At 45.8% G+C, this 20,632-nt stretch overlaps 1 protein-coding gene across 1 annotated transcript in view; it reads left to right on the top strand.

The window, feature by feature from the left end:
* Positions 1 to 20,632, top strand: part of SH3KBP1 (SH3 domain containing kinase binding protein 1) — a 344,251-nt gene that overhangs the window by 274,199 nt on the left and 49,420 nt on the right. The window contains exons 10-12 of the mRNA XM_082864220.1: positions 13,705 to 13,756; positions 16,488 to 16,568; positions 19,119 to 19,278. Of these exons, the coding sequence (XP_082720346.1) occupies positions 13,705 to 13,756; positions 16,488 to 16,568; positions 19,119 to 19,278 (293 nt within the window). The remainder of the gene's footprint in view (positions 1 to 13,704; positions 13,757 to 16,487; positions 16,569 to 19,118; positions 19,279 to 20,632) is intronic.

The following is a 20,632-nucleotide window of genomic DNA, read 5'->3' as shown; positions in this document are numbered from 1 at the left end:
TGCGCGGGCTTCTCCCTGAGGTGGCTTCTCTTGTTGCGGAGCTCAGGCTCTAGGCATGTGGGCTCAGTAGTTGTGGCTCGTGGGCTCTAGAGCGCAGGCTCAGTAGTTGTGGCGCACGGGCTTAGTTGCTCCACAGCATGTGGGATCTTCCCGGACCAGGGCTCGAATCCGTGTCCCCTGCCTTGGCAGGTGGATTCTTAACCACTGCACCCCCAGGGAAACCCCAGCATTTTAGTTTGATGGACCCGGGTTCTGAGCCCTCGGCTGCTCCATACCTGATATGTGTGAACAAGTCCGTTAACTTCCACAAGCCCCAGTTTCCTCATCAGTGCGCCTTATTCTAAGGGTTGTCGTGTGACTAAACAAGGTAATGTGGGTAAAGCACTTGGTGCAGTACCTGGAACGTCTAAGCACCCAAATAGACAGCAAGAACCATTAGGTGCTCCATTAGTAAGTGGATGGCCTGCATCCTGCATAGCATGTCCTTGGGGGTAAAGTGGCCAATATTGTGGAAGTGGCTGAAAAGCACGTTGTTAAGCTGAGGATACAGGGTGAGGCCTACTAAGCTTCCTAACTCTGTGTGGTGTGTGTGTGTGTGTGTGTGTGTGTGTGTGTGTGTATGTGGACATGAATACACATGAATACACATGCATGCCCGTGTGTGTGTGTGTGTGTGTGTGTGTGTGTGTGTGTATGTATACACACCTCTGATCTGTGCTTTCTTTCTTTGTGGGAACCCATTTTACAATGCTGTGGTTTAAATGAGCCAGTCCATCTTTGTTCGCCTCACTCCAGGCGTGTTGTTTCTCTGATGACGATGTAACAAAAAATGTTGAAAAGTTAGAAGCATTCTAACTTTTTACATTCTAAGGGGGCAGCAGTTTTTACATTCTAAGGGGGCAGCAGTTTGGTCTTTTCCAGCCAGTTCTACACCTCAGGGCTCTTTGGTCAGGCTTTCATGTGACTTCTGCCCACCTTTCCCAGCCTGCATTCTGTTCCTGCCCATGGGGGCTCTATTACTGGACCATGAACCTTGACCCATCACCATTCCCATGGAGCTGAGGTTCGGGAAAGGTAACTACAGTACTGGTGGATTGGTTGCCAAGGATACTAAACAGCATTGATGGTGTATGCACTGCTTAGATGAATGCATATGAATGTTCAAGGAGCCAGATGGTGTAGGTTCCCACCAAGATTATGGCCTGTAGGTTGGTTTGAAGCCAAGGGCCACACCTTTTAGGCTTTTTGATAGCTTTCTTTCTTGTATTGTTTAGCTGAAGGATGCTCTGTTCCACATCTGTTATTCTCTCTAGGAATTAAGTTTGAGGTTCAGAGAATCTATATTCTGCTTCCCAGTGTTTTCTAGATCACTGAGACTTACTGCTGGTCCGTGGACCACACTTTATCAGCATCACCTGAAGCTTGTTAGAAATGCTCTGACCCCACCCTAGACCTGGTGCCTCAGAACCTGCATTTTATCAAGATCCTCAGGTGATCTGTTTACACATTACAGTTTGGGAAGCTCTAGTGTAGATACAGGTATCTGTCTAAGTGATGACAACCCCACCTTCTGGTTTCCAGCCATATTTTCGGAGGAGAATAAATCCACAGAACAGAGAAGGGCTCACCATTCAGTAAAGACATTTTCCACCAAGCAAAATCATTTGACCCATTTTTGTTGATAATGATTGCCGTGGTGGGTTATCAGCTGACAGAATTCATCCTCGAGAAAAACAGACGCTAGCACTTAGTAATGACTATATAGTAAATGTTTAAAACAGTAAGACACAGGAATGAGGTTTGGCAAACATTTATGGAGTGCGGTGGTTGTGACTCTAGCCTGCGGCATTGAATAGACTTGGACTTGAATCCTGGCCCTGTCACTTAGCTGTTCTGTTCAAGGTCAACTCATTGAATGTTTCCTCGGTACACTCAGCCCTCGGTATCTGCGGGTTCTGCATCTGTGGATTCAATCAACCTTGAGTCAAAAATACTAAAAAATATATTTCAGGAAGTTCCTGAAAGTAAAACTTGAATTTCTTGAATTTGCTGTGCAATGACAACTATTAACATAGCATTTACGTTGTATTTGCAACCATTTATATAGCATTGACCTTGTATTAGATATTATAAGTAATCTAGAGATGACTTGAAGTATAGGGGAGGATGTGCATAGGTTATATGCAAATACTTGCCCATTTTATATGAGGGACTTGAACTTCTGCGGAATTTGCTGTCTGCGGGGGGTACTGGAAGCAATCGCCCACAAATACTGAGTAACGACTGTGTCCTCATCTGTAAAATTGCAAGAATAATCATACCCACCTTGTTAAACTGTTGAGAAGATTGACTGAGATGATGCATATGAATTCCTTAGCACAGCGCCTGGTCCTTTGCAAACGCCCCATACGTGTTAACTATTCTGGTCTTTGTAATAATGACTATTAGCACAAGTTTTAGCTGGAAGGCTCCAGCTAAAACATTCAGTAATGATAGAAATCTGACTGTAGTTCATCAGATCAGCACGGAGTTACCTTGGTGAGCTTCCCTGGGGATCCAGATGCATCTAAGAACTTTGATGAATAGCCTTTAAAAAGAAATCTAGTGCCTTATAATATATATTTGCAGAGACAAGCAAGTCCAGGATGGCATAACCTTCATGTCATTTTGCATATTTGGGAGGGGGAAGATCTGCTGCCTGACAGTGATGTTTTATGTTTATTCATTCATTCACTTTGTATCTGTTGGGTCCCTTCTTTGGGCTGGCTGCTGTGCTGGTTGATGGGAAGTGAAGAGGACACACATGGTCGCTGTCCTTGTGGGCTTAGTGTTGGGCAGCAGGGGGCCACCCAGACTACCCGCTTCACCCTTCTCCCTCATCTTTGCGAGCCTGGTAAAAGGTGTTCACATCCAAAGCATTTGGATACCAAGACCTTCATGGTGATGCCTCTCCCTTCAGCCAAGGCATCTTAACAAGCTCGCCCTCCTGCCAGACATTTGCCGCCTCCTTGGTCCTGATGGAAGTAGTATGATTTTGAAGGCTGAGGTAAATCTGGATAATTCTTTTCACAAATGGGCAAAGCCTGTAGTTGCCTACGTTGTAGCACCCTGCCTTCTAGTCCCCAGCCATATTTCAGGGGGGCAATAAATTCACTCAAGTGAGAGAGACTCCATGGCATACTTTTCTAGAAGCTCTGCTCTGTTACATAAGGTATTACAGGAGGACTCCTGCTAAGAGAGTGACGTTGTCAGTGATGAGCGGACTCGTCTTGGTTTGCTCAGAGGCATGCATGCTCTTTGGGGCCCGTGGGCATCTTTCCCACCCCAGACAAGCAACCACCATCTCTTTGATAGGTCTTTTAACCTTGTTCCTAAGAAGCAGAAAACTCAGTTTTAGGGAAACAGTAGTTATACCTGTCAGACAAAGTAATACCTACAGCTGAGAAGCAATTGTATAATGTGACGTTTAGCTTTTAGCAGATTCAAAGTATTATATCCTTTTCGTCCCCTCTGGCCTATAAAACCCGCCAACCAGCTTTGCATTGGTTGTTACACCAGCCTTTAGAACTGCACCTGGAGTGTTGGTGAGTTCGTGACACCATGACTGGAGACAGGGCTGTTGTGTGCTGAGTTGACTGTGTAAAGATGATTAGAATCATTAACACAAATGCACTATGTGAATGACAGAGTCTGAAACATTATTCTGCCATCAGTGTCAGCAGATGTCATCTTGTCTTGCCAGTAGCTGGGGTTGCAGTCATTCATCCAGAAAAGAGGACGATGTGTGATGATTAGGGTAGACAGGAGCAAACAGCATTATTCAACGGCAGACCTCTTGAATCAGTAGGCATCACCGAAGCATTCTGACGAAGCAGGTGTATTCTCTGCTCCGGCGCAGATTCAGGTGGTTACTACGGGGCCTTTTGGAACTCCTCGAGGTCTTTCTTTCAGAGGGTGCTCAGCACATTCTCTCTCACCGGGGTAGTAAAGACTTTGGGGCTTTTCCCCAAGGTATTCCCAGAGAGCACCAGTCGATCTCTTGGTGCAGATTTTAGAGCGATTATATAAGCTATTTACGTGAGAACCTAGATTCAGTGGCTGCCTGCTTATTTTGAGCCTCGACAGTAAAATTGAATATGAGAATGGAAAGATTAAATACTCTGAGAGCTCTGATGAAGCGACCTGCGTGCTCTGTTGGCAGGACTGAAGGAAAGCAGGGAAGTTGGACTCTCTGAACTGCAGAAACATCTTCCTGTCATTAAAAAAAAAAAAAAAATGGAACAGGTATCCTGAAAGATGATGTTTCTGAAAGATAGTGTTTTAAGAAAGTCTCAGGATCCAGTTCTTTTAAAAGGAAGTGTTCAAATCACCAGAAAATGGTACTGTTCTTGCATGCACTGATTTGAGGGGCTCTTGTGAGCTTGTGCCATGTTGAAAACCAGGGCATTGCTGAGATTCCCAGAGGCGTTTCCCCAGTGAATGCTCTACAGTGGAGGGTCTGCCTCTCGGCCTCAGGGATACAGAACCCTGCCCTCAAAGACTTCTAAGGATGCCTGTAACTGTGATGCAGGCTCACATTTGCAAACTCACAGAGACTTACCCGGGGAGCAGACTGGCAGCTTACTAATCGCAACAGGAACTGAAATGTCAGCCCATCGGAAGCACATAGGTCTGCCTGCCCTGGGCATTTGCTCCCTCTCAGCCTGATTCCTTAAAAGCCAGATTCTATAGGAAACCACATTTACTTGGTGATTTCCGGGAGAGCAAGGAATGAAAAGAAGAGGAGCTAGTTATTTTCACGAAGGGTCTTGCATGTCCAACTTGAGGCCCCGTCAGGCAGCAGGGGGAAGAGTGAGCCAAGGGAACTGTATCTTGAGTTCACTAAGCGCAGAGGATGCTGGCAAGAGCCCCGCACCTGTGACCTCGGCAACTCTCCATTTTTCTCTCTTTTCATGGCTGATCAGCCCCTTGCCATCCATTGTCCATCTCCAGACATATCACGGTTCAATCAAATAGATTTCCCACATTCTCCATTACAGTTGAGTGCCAACCTTAAGATCGTTCGGCGGGAGTTTTGTACGTTCCAAACTTTTATAGGAAAGGATGTATCTTTTTTTTTTTGACATTTATCATGGTTTATTTTATTTTTTTAATACATGTTTGCTTTTTTTAACATCTTTATTGGAGTGTAATTGCTTTACAATGGTATGTTAGTTTCTGCTGTATCACAAAGTGAATCAGCTATATTATACATATATCCCCATATCTCCTCCCTCTTGCGTCTCCCTCCCTCCCTCCCTATCCCACCCCTCTAGGTGGTCACAAAGCACCGAGCTGATCTCCCTGTGCTATGCGGCTGCTTCCCACTAGCTCTCTGTTTTACATTTGGTAGTGTATATATGTCCATGCCACTCTCTCACTTCGTCCCAGCTTACCCTTCCCCCTCCCCGTGTCCTCAAGTCCATTCTCTATATGTGAGTCTTTATTCCTGTCCTGCCCCTAGGCTCTTCAGAACCTTTTTTTTTTTACATTACATATATATGTGTTAGAATACTGTATTTGTTTTTCTCTTTCTGACTTACTTCACTCTGTATGACAGACTCTAGGTCCATCCACCTCACTACAAATAACTCAATTCCATCTCTTTTTATGGCTGAGTAATATTCCATTGTATATGTGTGCCACATCTTCTTTATCCATTCATCTGTCGATGGACACTTAGGTTGCTTCCACGTCCTGGCTATTGTAAATAGAGCTGCATTGTGGTACATGACTCTTTTTGAATTATGGTTTTCTCAGGGTATATGCCCAGTAGTGGGATTGCTGCGTTGTATGGTAGTTCTATTTTTAGTTTTTTAAGGAACCTCCATAGTGTTCTCCATAGTGGCTGTATCAATTTACATTCCCACCAACAGTGCAAGAGGGCTCCCTTTTCTCCACACCCTCTCCAGCATTTATTGTTTGTAGATTTTTTGATGATGGCCATTCTGACCGGTGTGAGGTGAGACCTCATTGTAGTTTTGATTTGCATTTCTCTAATGATTAGTGATGTTGAGCATCCTTTCATGTGTTTGTTGGCAATCTGTATATCTTCTTTGGAGAAATGTCTGTTTAGGTCTTCCGCCCATTTTTGGATTGGGTTGTTTGTTTTTTTGATATTGAGCTGCATGAGCTGCTTGTAAATTTTGGAGATTAATCCTTTGTCATTTGCTTCGTTTGCAAATATTTCCTCCCATTCTGAGGGTTGTCTTTTCGTCTTATTTAGGGTTTCCTTCGCTATGCAAAAGCTTTTACGTTTCATTAGGTCCCATTTGTTTATTTTTATTTCCATTTCTCTAGGAGGTGGGTCAAAAAGGATCTTGCTGTGACATATGTCATAGAGTGTTCTGCCCATGTTTTCCTCTAAGAGTTTTACAGTGCCTGGCCTTACATTTAGGTCTTTAATCCACTTTGAGTTTGTTTTTGTGTATGGTGTTAGGGAGTGTTCTAATTTCATTCTTTTACATGTAGCTGTCCAGTTTTCCAAGTACCAGTTATTGAAGAGGCTGTCTTTTCTCCATTGTATATTCTTGCCTCCTTTATCAAAGATAAGGTGACCATATGTGTGTGGGTTTATCTCCTGGCTTTCTATCCTATTCCACTGATCTATATTTCTGTTTTTGTGCCAGTACCATACTGTCTTGATTACTGAAGCTTTGCAGTATAGTCTGAAATCTGGGGGCCTGATTCCTCCAGCTCCTTTTTTCTTCCTCCAGATTGCTTTGGCTATTCGGGGTCTTTTGTGTTTCCATACAAATTGTGATATTTTTTGTTCTAGTTCTGTGGAAAATGTTATTGGTAGTTTGATAGGGATTGCACTGAATCTGTAGATTGCTTTGGGTAGTAAAGTCATTTTCACAGTGTTGATTCTTCCAATCCAAGAACATGGTATATCTCTCCATCTGTTTGTATCATCTTTAATTTCTTTCATCTGTGTCTTATAGTTTTCTGCATACAGGTCTTTTGTCTCCTTAGGTAGGTACTCCTAGGTATTTTATTCTTTTTGTTGCAGTGGTAAATGGGAGTATTTCCTTAATTTCTCTTTCAGATTTTTCATCATTAATGTATAGGAATGCAAGAGATTGCTGTGCATTGATTTTGTGTCTTGCTACATTACCAAATTCCTTGATTAGCTCTAGTAGTTTTCTGGTAGCATCTTTAGGATTCTCTATGTATAGTATCATGTCATCTGCAAACAGTGACAGTTTTACCTGTTTTCCGATTTGGATTCCTTTCATTTCTTTTTCTTCTCTGATTGCTGTGGCTAAGACATCCAAAACTATGTTGAATAATAGGGGTGAGAGTGGGCAACCTGGTCTTGTTCCTGATCTCAGTGGAAATGGTTTCAGTTTTTCACCATTGAGAATGATGTTGGCTCTGGGTTTGTCACATATGGCCTTTATTACGTTGAGGTAAGTTACCTCTTTGCCTAGGAAAGGATGTCGCGTGCTTGATTCCCGTAATGGCTAATCCACTGTAGGTGAATTTTGCTGGTTTAACTCAGACCACATTCTCTTTACTAAGTTCTAAGGAGGCCCCTTACCTTAGTCCCCATCATCTGACAACCCAGTTATAGCACTGTCCTCGGCCAAAATTTTCTTTATTCCTAGTCACGTCCTTCAGCCTTTTGAGAACCACTCTTCTTTTCATTTTTGAAGATGCCCAATGAATTATTTTCCTGTTTTTAGTATTCTAAAAAGGAACAAATTTGTGCTTATAATAAGCAACATTATGAATAAAACTCACCTTTGACATTATTTGTCTGTACATTTAATTTTCTGGGTAATTTCACCTGCAGAGTTGGGGATTGTCTAGGTGTTGATATTGCCCAAGTATGGCCTAATGACAGAGCCCCAGCTGAGTTTCCCTGACATGGCCTGGATGGCACTCCTTCTCCCTTCTCTGTTGGTACTTACAGCCTTTACTCTCCCAACTGAGCACCTCATTCAATATACTCTTGCCTGAAGTGATTCTCTCTCATCATGCCATGTGAACCGTAATCTCTTTGAAGGCAGACCTGCGTGCGTCCCAAGCTCCTCCTTCATAGGGTCTAGCAGTGTGTGTCTTAGTTCAGGCCGGTATAACAATACCATAGACCAGATGCCTTATAAACCACAGAAATTTCTCACACTTTTGGAGGCTAGGAAGTCCAAGATTTGGCGTCTAGTGAGGGCTCACTTCCTGGTTCATCGATAGCTGTCTTCTTGCTGTGTCCTCGCGGTGAGGGAACTCTCTGGGGTCTACTTTATAAGGGCAGTAATCTCATTCATGAGAGCTCCACCCTCATGACCTAATCTCTTCCCAAAGGCCCCATCTCCAAACACCACCACATTGGGGGTTAGGTTTCAACATAAGAATTTTGTGTCCATTCAGTGGACAAATATTCAGTCCTTAGCAGCATGCTTGGTATATGGTTGGCACTCAGGAATCCCTTGTCCTTTCGTCGTTTGGTGACAAGGTGTACCTTCCTTTCCCTCTGTCCCTCCCCTCTTACTAGCTGCTCGCTCCTGTGATAGTATGAAAGTGGAGCAAGAGTAGAGGGAGGGGCAGAAAGAAGCCAGGTCCCTTGTCAGATTTGTCTTCCCAGACAAAGGGGGGCCCAGATCCATCCATCCGCGTGTGAGGTCTGGGCATGGAGCCGAGGCACCACTTTCAGGGTGGGGTAGATGGCATGAAGAGGTAAGCCAAGGGAGTGAACTGAGAGAGCATCTTAGAGAGAAACCGAACACCAAAGCCTGGGTGACCGCCCGACAGGCCGGCAGTCTAGATGAGATGGGTCCAGCCAAGAGGGAGACCATGCATGTAGGCCACCAGCCCGGAGGCCAAGGAGAGGAAGAGAGAGAGACCCTGCCAAGAGCAGGTTTTGTGGTAGCCCCCGGTGATCTCCTGTGCTGGGGACTCTGTAGGGTGCAGAGGGGCAGAGCCCCAGACGCACTCTTCAAACGTGCTGCCAATCCACCAGGGACAGGAGAGAAAAGGGCAGAGTGGAGGCCCCTATGTGTTTCTAGAGCCATGAGGGGTACCCTGGTCAGGAACTGTCCGTTTGCGTCCCCTGTCCGGCCTCACACAGAGACACCTCCAGAGAACTTAGCTAGATGCCTGGAGGAGGGCTTCCCAAGACTCAAAATCAAGCTGAAAATTGCTTCCAGAACCTTACCATGTTCCTCTCACAAAGCCCCCTGAACGGTACCCAGCCATGAGGAGTCTGCTCCTCTGGTTATTTGCAACAAGTCACATGTCTGGGCCCAGAGCTCTGAAGGCAAACTGGCTTGAGAGGCCAAGTGGCAAATCCTAATTCCTGCCAGGGAGGACAGTTGAGCCAGCTGACGTGCTCCTTCGCTTGGGGCTGGCCAGAGTTGCCAAACAAAGGGCAGAATCAGTTATGAAATCCTTTAGCAGGAAGCAAAACTTGCCTTCCTGCTGTCTTCACTCCAGAACATTCAGATCTATTTCCTTCCCGGTAATAACGGTAAGAAAGGAAATCTAGTCCATATATCCTTTGAAGGATGGTGTTTGCTTCTGTGTCCAAGCCAACAGATCTACACGCAGGGAAATGCACACGCACGTGCACCCAGGCCTGTGTGCCCTGCACGTGTGAAGACCATGGAAGGCATTCTGCTCTCCCAGAAATCAGAAAACGTTCGCCCATTGACTTTCTTAAGAACATTTTCATGTTTTGCCAGTCTGAACACTGAGCGATGTGAGTTCTGGGGCCATTTTAGCTCCCACCTAGCTGTTAACATGGCCCCTCTAGGCCTCAGTTTTCTCAGCTAAAGGGGACCCTCTGATCACTCAGAGCTCTGACGTCCTCTGTTCTTAGCACCGACCTGCCAGTTGAGCAGGATGACGCCACCTGGGCCTGGAGCTGGAGTGTTTTATTTTCACTGTGGAGGGAGGAGAATAAATAGAACAAGTGCCTCTAAAAAATTCATGACTTATAAAAAGAAACGAAATTGAGTTATTTGTAGTGAGGTGCATGGACCTAGAGTCTGTCATACAGAGCGAAGTAAGTCAGAAAGAGAAAAACAAATACCGTATGCTAACGTATATATATAGAATCTAAAGAAAGAAAAAAAGGTCATGAAGAACCTAGGGGTAAGACGGGAATAAAGACACAGACCTACTAGAGAATGGACTTGAGGATACGGGGAGGGGGAAGGGTGAGCTGGGATGAAGTGAGAGAGCGGCATGGACATATATACACTACCAAACGTAAGGTAGATAGCTAGTGGGAAGCAGCCGCATAGCACAGGGACATCAGCTCGGTGCTTTGTGACCGCCTAGAAGGGTGGGATATGGAGGGTGGGAGGGAGACACAAGAAGGAGGAGATATGGGGATATACGTATATATACGTATAGCTGATTCACTTTGTTATAAAGCAGAAACTAACACACCATTGTAAAGCAATTATAGTCCAATAAAGATGTTAAAACAAATTCATGACTTAAAATACTTGACTGAGTTGAAGGGACGTTTCTGTCTGCGCACCTGCAGGAGCTAGTTAATGCTGGTAAATTCAACAGAGAAAGCCTTGACCTACTGCGTAACCTGGAAAATCAATTGCGTGATGTGCTTATGTCTTTTTGTTTGAGAATCATGAACTCCCGTAATGAATTTTCTACTGCCACATTTTTGCTACCGATTTACCCACTCTGCCTTCTCAGTTCTCACTGCTCTGTCTTCCTGTGGCATTAAAAGAAAAAAAAAAATCAGGGGAATTCCCTGGTGGTGCAATGGTTAGAACTCGGTGCTCTCACTGCTGGGGCCCAGGTTCGATTCCTGGTTGGGGAAGTAAGATCCCGTGAGCTGCGAGGCACGACCAAAAAAATGAAAAAGAAAAAGAAAAGAAAAAAGATCATTGTCAGCTCATGTGAATACTTTATTAATCGTTTGTGGAGTGGTCTAGAGCTACAGGGAACCCTGACCCTGGTTTTTGTTCCAAATTACCTTAAAAGACATCTGCTTTGAAAAATGTGGCATCATTTCTCATCTAAGGAGGCAGGAAGGCTAAGTTTGATGGAATCAGGGCCAAAGTCAGTCAAGGAAAAAAAAAAAAAAAAACAAGCAGGACAACTTGTAAACCTCCTCTGCTACTAAGCAAAGCAGGCACCTGGCCAGCGTTGATCAGGCCTGGTGAATGCTAGCCAGGCAGCTCACAAACTGCTGCTTCCTTTCCAAACTGCCCCACCTGCCTCCGCAGCTGCTAGGGCTCCCGACACAGCCTCACACCCCTGCCTGCTTCCTCCGCCCTCCGGGCAGGCACTTGGCATGACCACGCTCTCCACACGCTGTCGGGGAGCACAATACTTCCCGTCCCCTCTCTCGGTGCCCCTCCGCCCTGCCCTGTTGCATTTCGTGTATTACATGCCAAATCTGACACAACACTAAGGGTTTTTCTTTCTTTGCACAGTAATCTTGGAAAATATGATGACTTGTAGTTGTCTTTTTTTATTTGAGGCCCTGTGGTTTGAGGCAAGGTCGCTGGGGGAACGGCCTCAGTAAGAGGAGGCTCATGTGAAATTGGTTAGAAAAATGTTCCAACAACTGAGAGTGAGGAAGCCGTCCAGGGGGTGGGCATTGCTGGGGCTGAGCTGGGAAGAATTAGGCCACGGGGTGTTGGCAGTTTCCTGCATAAGAAATTACTCTGATCCAGAGGTAAAGGAAGGTTAATTGGCAGAGTTTCAACTTCATTAGGTAAACACAGATCTGCCCCCAGTCTAATTTCTACAAAGACAGAGAAGAGAGGAAGGAAAAAGGAGTCAGGGTAGACAGCTGGAAGGGGCTGGCAACAGGGGAAGAGTCGTAAGCTCTGGGTGGAGGGCCTGTACCCATGCGGAGGTGGCCCTTGGAGCGTCCTTCTTTCTTTTTTTTTTTTAAATGAAGTTTGGATGCATATAGACAGTACAGAAAAATATTAAGAAGGAAACACATATGCACTCATAATTCTACAAGAGATCAGCCCTATAAATTTCTTGCTTTCCAGTCTTTTTCCCTTTCTGAATATATTGTAACATGGTTGAGCTCATACTGTAGCTGCAATTCAATACCCTTTTTTTTCCCCTTAATGTTGACATACTACAGTTTCTTGTGCTTTTGTAAACTCTGTGTGGTTTATGGCCCCTTCACAGTGGTTAAGAGCATTCCTGTGGGGCAGATAGCCCTGGACTGGACTCTTGGCCCCCTGCCCCATTTACTAGCCTGGTGACTTGGGGAAATGACTTCATCTCTTGAAGCCTCAATTATTTCATCTGCAAAATGGGCATAATAATATCACTCCTTATAGAGTTGTCACGAGGATTGGGCAAGGCAGTGCTTACTGACTCCCTCTGTGAAACCACCTCCTCCTAAGAGGGAAGTAATATTATTGTTTTACAGATGAGAAATTTCATCTAGGTGAGGTCACTTGCCCAGGGTCCACGGCTAAAAACTGAGCCAGGATGTGTAATGGCAGCCACATTCTGAAGCCCCGCCTCTTGCCCACCATATTATACTCTTACTTGGGGTCACTTGGCCAAATCACCCAACTAGTAAAGAGCAGAGTCGAAATGTCAAGTCCAGAGCCTACGTGCTGTGATGCTCCCTGAGACAGTTCTCTATGAGTCTCGTATTCTGTGGGTTTTACTTAAAACCATTTCCTCCTGTGTCCTGGTACTGCATCAGGCACCGGGAGGCACTGGTGGGTCGGGCGGAGGATGGTCGGGTGTTTTGCTGGTCACATCAGTACTTTTTCAGCATGCAGAAGAGAGTCCATGGAGCTTTTTTAAAGTCACAAGTATACGATACCCAGAGAGGGTCAGGACAGGTGTCGGCAGCAACATGGATCATATGCTCAAACCCTCCCCATTTCCAACTTTCCTTAATGACGTTGATGATGAGATGTTTCTCTCCTTGCCTCTGGTCCCCTTTTCCCCTGTGCAAGAATGGTGCCCAAGAACTGTGCCCTGGCTGGACTCTCGGCCCTAGGACATTTGCCAAGTCCAGCCTGTCTCCCACCTACAGCGAATCCTGGGTGAGCAAGGAGATGCCATTGATTGCATTGCTGCCTCATTCCCTCCAGAATGATAGGGTGTGAGAGAAAAACAAATAGTGGCTGATATGCAAAGAAACTCCATTCCAGTTTCCAGGGTATGACTGGTCTGTGGGGGAACCTCACAAATGGCCTACCAGCCTTGGGGTGAAAAGGGGAAGAAAGCTTAGAACCCTACCCAGCCACAGGGGCCCCTCAGCCTGCATTTTGTTGCAGGTCCCACATCCAGAGCGGATCTAATTTAGAGCCATCCCAGTGACTCTTTCTGAATCGCTTGGTTATTCAGCAGATTAAATCTTAATTGCAAATGCGGTTTCAGCGTAGGAGTACCATTGTGCTTGCTGGTTTCAGGCCGTTTTTGCTGAGCCGCGCTTTTCCAGAAGGCTGTTACAAATTTAGAAAGGGGGAAATGGTATTTCATTTGTCCATCAGAGCTTTGTTTTGCAGACTGAATTTATTTTAGTGCCTGTTTAAAGGTGCCAAAACCTGACATCCCTGGAGAGAGAATTGCTCAATTTTTTTGGAGAGCTTCTCTGGACTGTCCAAACTACATCTAGAAAACACTGTCTGTGGTCCTTATGTGAGAGGCCAGGCCTGCCAACAATCTCATGTGGTATCATTTTGATTAATTTTTCAGAGACCCAAGAAGCCACCTCCTCCATCGGCTCCCGTCATCAAGCAAGGGGCAGGTAATATACCTTTCACTTCCCGTCAACACACTGTCTTTCTCTTACTGTTTTCCCTAACAAAGAAACATATCATTAAAATGTATCCCTGATACAGCCTCCCAAAGAGAATGACCAGAAAGACTTTGTTTCGGAATAAACCAGTTTTGTTTGCTTTGTTTTTATTTTTATTTTCTTAATAAACCCCTTTTGTGGAGAGAGGAACTGGTTGTCTGCTTTGCCTGTGCCTGCCCATCGAGGGTCAGCCCGGGGAGAGCTGCTTCCCGTGGGTCACAGCTTCACTGGGCATGTATAGCAGTGCTGAATTTTCAATTTCTGTCCCGGGTGGTTAACCAAAATTTGTACTTACTTCACTTGCCCCAAGCAACAAAAAAATGTTTTTCTAGCAATACTTTCCCTCCCTCATGATGCTTTTCTATTCTAGAGAAGAATCCAATTAATTCACTTTTTCTGTGTGGCTCAGATGTTAAGGTTGAATACTATAGGAAGACTTGATGTCTTTGGACACTTGGTAACTCATTGTACACTGGCGTCTCGTACATAAAGATGAGCATTCCTAGTTCCCAATAGAACTCCTCTTTATCATTGTTAAAACAAATTTTAGGGAGAAACTCCTCCGTGAATAACTAGTTAAGTGGCATTTTAAAAAATTAACAACTAAAACTGAAGAAGAGTAGGGGTATTTTTAATTCTACACATGCATAGTTATGATATTTCTGTAGCATTTAAAGTATGAATACATTTCCAGATTGGTTTATTCAACAGATTTATTAGGAGTGATTTTTTCCCGTTCTTTTGGCCCACCAAGTTGGGGGGAAAAAATCAGCTTGACCTCACATTCCTTTCCCATTCCCTTCAGCATAGTTGAGAATTACAGAGATTAAGCCCTCAAATGAGATGTTAATTACATCTCCTGCTCAGCCCCCATCCTTGTTTGTGTTGAGTAGTTTAATTTTGCCACCTAGTGGTTCTGGCTGGATAAATATTTTATTTTGCTGAAATTAAAATAGACTATTGATTTGCTTTTTTTCTGAAGATCCTTTTCCATAGAAGCCTTGGTGACAGGTTAGAGACCAAGGAGGTGAGTTGAGTGGTCCCAGGCTCAGGTGGCCTAGAATGTAACTAGGGTTGGATTCTTCATGGTAGTAGGACCGTCAGTTCCTCCTGTGTCTCTAGGAATGGTACTGAAATTCTTCATTAGCGTTAGGAGACCAGAGTGTAGCATGGTAGGCAAATTCTTATCCTTTTAAGACAATTTGAAAAGGTTGTGCTGGATCTCTAGGGGCAAAGCATGATGGCATTTAATCTTCCTAGATTACTACTACTGCTCGTTTATCCTGCTGTATAATTTTGGGAACTGCTTTGTAATGGGGAGGTAGATATTCCTGTTTTCCTTGTGTTTGGTTATTTGACCAAAAAAATCAGATACGGAATTGATAGAAATCAGATACAGTGTTTAACTTGTAGTGAGTCGTTAAAGAGTTAAGGTAAAGTGTGTGTTCAGTGGGTTTTATTTTCAGTTCTTTTGGCTTCTGATGCTGTGTAATTGAGATTTTAGTACCAAGCACACATCCATAGGGTTGGTCATATAAGGAGTTTGTCAAGCACTCAACCAAGTCCATAAATCAGAGGAGTACTTGTGATGTGTTTCATGCTTTAGCTATTTTCCGAGTACTCTTACGGACCTGAGGCCGCTGACACTGATGAAGTTCCCTGGTGCGGGAAGCAGCTGTGGTCCAGGCGTGTAAAGAGGAAGGGTGAATTGGCACATTTGGGCAAATGTAATACCTGAGGGATTCAGATGCAAAGGACCTAGGGAGAACCACCGTATCTTCTCTGTACATCCCTCCACTTAAAAATGTGTTTAAGAGGTAACAAACTACCAGTTATAAAATAAATAAGTCACAGGGATGTAATGTACAGCATGGGGAATATAGTCAATTTTATATATATATATATATATATATATATATATATATAAAAATATAAATTTTTTGTTTGTTTGTTTTTTTGCGGTACACGGGCCTCTCACTGTTGTGGCCTCTCCCGTTGCGGAGCACAGGCTCCGGATGCGCAGGCTCAGCGGCCATGGCTCACGGGCCCAGCCACTCCACGGCATGTGGGATCTTCCCAGACCGGGGCACGAACCCATGTCCCCTGCATCGGCAGGCAGACTCTCAACCACTGAGCCACCAGGGAAGCCCATAGTCAATAATATTTTAATAACTTTGTATGGTGTGTAATGTATAAAAATATTGAATCACTGTGTTGTACACCTGAAACTAATATAATATTGTAAGTCAACTAAACTTAAAAATACACGTTCTAGTTACTGTTGCTGCGTAACAAACCACTCCAAATTTGGTGGCATAAAACAGCAATCTTCTTATGCCCGTGGATTTGCTTATTTATTTATATACATTCCCCACCTACACCAAGTGGTCTCCTGTGACTACTTTGATGCATAAGGAAGTCAGATTTAAATATCAATAAATATTAGTGGTGTTCTTGTAAATGAAGGATGCATAGGCAGGCAAACTTAATGACATATGCCAGAAATGGCTTCTGCTCCGCTTCTAAGCAGCTTGTGTTTGCCAGATAACACCAGCACTCAGCTTAGGAAAGAAAAAAACCTATTGACTTTGCTGTACCTGATAAATATTTAAAACGCTAGTGCATCTAATAAATGGATGGGGGAAACATTTCCTAATCGTTGCCATCCTTTCCCCGCCAGGTACCACTGAAAGAAAACATGAAATTAAAAAGATACCTCCTGAAAGGCCAGAAACGCTTCCAAATAGAACAGAAGAAAAAGGTATGAGATCAGGTCTTCGTTGGCACTTCTAGAACGGCAAGAGACAGAGCTGTCTGTCACAGGGCTAGGTCCCTATTCCCCACAGAATTTGCTTTTTCTTGGGAATATGGTGATTATGGTTTTGTTTTGATTGCTTTTAAATTTCCTGTTTCTAAAGAAATAGGAGAGAGGGTTATGTGGTGCTTCTTTGGGCTGGCATTTCTCATCAAATGAAAAACCACCAGCCTAGCCACTTAACACATTGGGGCTCTTCCATCCCAGTCTTCCTGCCATCACTGCCCTCCCCACACCAGCGGCATCCTGAAGCCCGCATGCCGACTGTAAGTTCCTAGAGGGCCCCGCTGTACCGGCCACGGTTCCCAGCCAGCCTAGTGCCCCAGGTGCTCGTTAACTGCCGATGGGTGGGTGTGGCTTAGAGAAATGCCCATCCAGACCAATGAAAGCTGTCAGTCACTGCTGGGCCTTGGACGCTGGCTACTATATTGCAGACACATGTCCTCGGTCAGGAATGTTGAGGGAGGGGGTGGCATGGCAAAACTGGGAGAAGCAGCCCAGTGCCCACAGTCCCCTTAACGGGGTCAAAAATGTCATTTTCAGGGAAGTACCGTAACCTGTATCACACAGTTTTATGAATGTGTTTGACTCCTATGGTCTGCGTGTCCCTCCCAAAGAAATCTGCATGCTGTGGAAGGACTCATTTTATTAGGTGTCTAAGATTTGATTGATCACACATTTTTACGGGGAAAGCGTCACGTTATTATTATGAACAGGAGGCAGAGCAAATTCCATTTTAAAAAGCAGTTATTTGTAAGTCACAAGAGAAATGCTGAATTAATGAATGTAATTATTTGGAGATGCTCCTGGGTGGCCTCATGAAATTTTATTGTGAAATTTAATATCTTATATCAGCCTGCCAGAAGTTTTGCCAACATTGCGAGTTCTTAGGAAGTCACACCTCTTTCTTTCACAGTGAACAGTTAAAACTTGAGTTGTGGAAGCTCATTGTGAAGGCCAGGTCTGCGTCACAGATCAGTGAAAAAATAACTATGGAGTGTGTACCATACAAATAGTTCTTTGATAAAAGTGTGCGTGTTGTGACATAACCAAACACCGCCTCTGTCCTCACGGAAGACACATGGCTGGTTTTGGGCTCATAGCCAGGCTCTGTGATGAGGACACTGCCTGCTCTGTTCCATGGTGACTAGCATATGTACTCGGCTTACGTGTGAACAACCGCCCTAGTTGGTTGGCCAAGTGGCCACACACTTCTGCTTCCTTCCCCTCCCGTGATGCCTTGTTCTGTGCCGCAGTGGGTCAGGAGACAGAAGCCCTGGTCAGAAGCAGCAGGGAAGACAGCAAACCAGCCCCACCTTGAGGCTTGGCCTCCCCAGTAGGTGGGCACGAACCCTCTCTCCCATTCGTTCTGCAGGCTGCTGGAGCTCCCGTCCATCCCAGGAGGCAGGAGGAATCCCCCCTCCTTTGTATTTTAGCGGAGCCCTTCCTCCTCTGGTGCCTCCTCTGGTCCCTGCGGACCAGTAAAAGCGTTCCCAGCATTCCTGGATGGAGCAGGTTCCCTTATTGAAGTATTGTGGGGATGAGCAGTGATGTCCGTACAATACCTGATGGGCTTTTTAAAGCTTTGCCAATCTGCCTGGTCACCCAAACGACGTGAGTTTGTGTTTGCAAGTAAAACGTGTTCACAGTTCCAGCTTCCAAGTGAGCACAGGGATGCTGCCTGTCCTCCAGTGGGCAGCTCTCTGAAGCTCTACCTTTACAGAGAAACATGGGGACATAAAATATGAAGCTGCCGCCAAGCACTGCCCAGTTTGGCACGAGATCTGGCTTTAACTTCTTTCTAATAGCTCCGACACCCAAAACCCTCAGAAACCAAATACCTGTGAAGTCCCAGTCTACCTTCCAAGGTGAGACTGTGCACAGGAAGAATCCAGAACTAATTGCCGGCTCCTGGTGCTTTACACAGGCTGACCTGGGAGACGTCAGGCCTCTTTCCTCTGCACACCCAACAGGTCCCGCGGGTCATTGACCAAACCCATCAGCCATTCACCGAGCACCTGCTCAGTGCCAGGCACCGTGCGGGTTCTAGAGAGATGGCCAGACGTGGGCCCTGCCCGTGGGGGCTGACTGCCTGCAGGCCATGGCAAGCATGCAGACACCCAGAGAGTACTCAAGTGGAGCCCGTTTATAAGGGGCTGTCCTTCGCAGCTCAGGAGAGGGAGTAGGAAAGTCTGCCTCTGAGGGTGGGTCCAGCCATTGAGACGGGAATATGACCGTGTCACATTTCAGCCAGGCTAAATGTGAGTAGGCCCCATGAAGTATGAGTAGGAGTTTTCCAAGGGTGGGCAATGGCCGGAAGGGCCCATAGGTCTTTTTCTAACTTGACCAAGAATAGATGATGCTCTTCGCCTTCCATCCTGACCTTGGCAAACAGCGTCAGTGATTTTTTTAAGCAGAAAACAAGCAGTCTTCAGTACTGTCACTTACACTAGTTCTATCTGTCTTCTTTATGCTTCTTTAAACAATGACTTAAAGAAAGACCAGAGAGAGAGCCAAAACTGGATTTACAGAAGCCTTCTGTTCCTGCCATACCACCCAAAAAGCCGCGGCCACCCAAGACCAATTCTCTCAGCAGACCAGGTGCGCTGCCCCCGAGGAGGCCGGAGCGACCAGCGGGTCCCCTGACCCATACCAGGTACTGCTCCACTCTTGACGCTGGGGCGGGGGCGGGGGCAGGGCAGCCGCAGGACGCTGGACTCCAGCCACTTGGGTCCTTGCTCCCATGCTCAGGCAGAAGCGGGTGCGAGGCTGGGGGCCGCAGCGTGGGTTTCAGGATTAGAGATGAGAATCCAGGTCCTGGCATCTAGGCCCTGCTCACGCGTGGGGATTTCCCCCTGTGCTTCCTTAGAGCAAGGCCAGCTGCCCTTCCAACCGGAAGTGCGGGTGGCGTGCCCGCCTTCACTCCGAACGTCCTGCTGGCTTGGGTGCGTGCGTCTCACTGGCAGCTCCATCTCCTGGCCCTCTCCCTGCTCTGGGGTGGCCCCCTCCACACTCCCAGGCTCCCTCTGCTCTTGCCTGTGCAGCCCTGTTGTGAGACCCAGGACCCAGTCTGGCAAATGTTGTCTTAGTGTCCATGTCCACGAACTATGAGACCCTCAAAGGCAAGGGGCATGCTTCGTTCAGGCACGAGTTCTGAGACGGGCCTGGCAAAACTCAATTTTGTTCACTGGCTGGCCGGACACCTGGGTTAGGGATACGGAATCAGAGTTGGACATTGTGCCTTCCAGACCTGAGATGCCCACCACAAAGGACAAGGAAGTGTCACGTTCTCTCCACAAGTTCATTGCTGGAACTTTCTACCATTACATGCATATTATACGTGTTGATGTAATATACTGGAGCAAGTCGGTGGCCTAGAGGTCTTTACATGGACCTGTCAACACACAGTCACTCACCAAATTTTTGTTCTTCTGAGCTAAGTTTGCATGGTGAGAATCTTATGGGGCTTCAGTGTCCTCGCGCTAGAGTCAGGCAGGCTTCCAGGCTCACGTCATAATAGGAGTGGGAGCCCCAGCAGGTCGCTGCGCCTCTCTCCTCACCTTCCCTGTCTGTACATTGTGGATGATCATGGAATGCATGTAAAAGGATGGAAGGATATAATTTCCGAGTATGTAGCCTCGGGCCTGTACATCAACTTTACTTTCACTGTCTTATTTATGATTGTGTATCAAACTGGGTATACTGGAGTGAAACAAAAATAGCTCATGTACATTTTAGAAAAAATTTTAAATCGTGGTAAAATACACATAACACAGAATTTTCTCAGGTATGTGAGCCCATTGGAGGAGCGGCTGGCTCACTTGTGTCATTCGGCAGGTGTCCCCCCAGATCCAATCAAGCAACTGCTCCCCTGTGATGGCCCCGGGGGAAACTAAGGGGACCAGGGCCACTGTTGAGTGGGTCAGGCCCCTACGTGTTGTGTCCTCTTCTGCTGACGGACATCTGCACGATGAGGCCGCTTGCCAGCCCCAGTGACCTTAGCAAGGGCC

Source organism: Leucopleurus acutus (assembly GCF_964270905.1).
Source record: "Leucopleurus acutus genome assembly, chromosome: X".
Taxonomy (NCBI): Eukaryota; Metazoa; Chordata; class Mammalia; order Artiodactyla; family Delphinidae; genus Leucopleurus; species Leucopleurus acutus.
The sequence above is the reverse complement of the archived record's forward strand: the minus strand, read 5'-3'. Positions and strand labels throughout refer to the sequence as shown.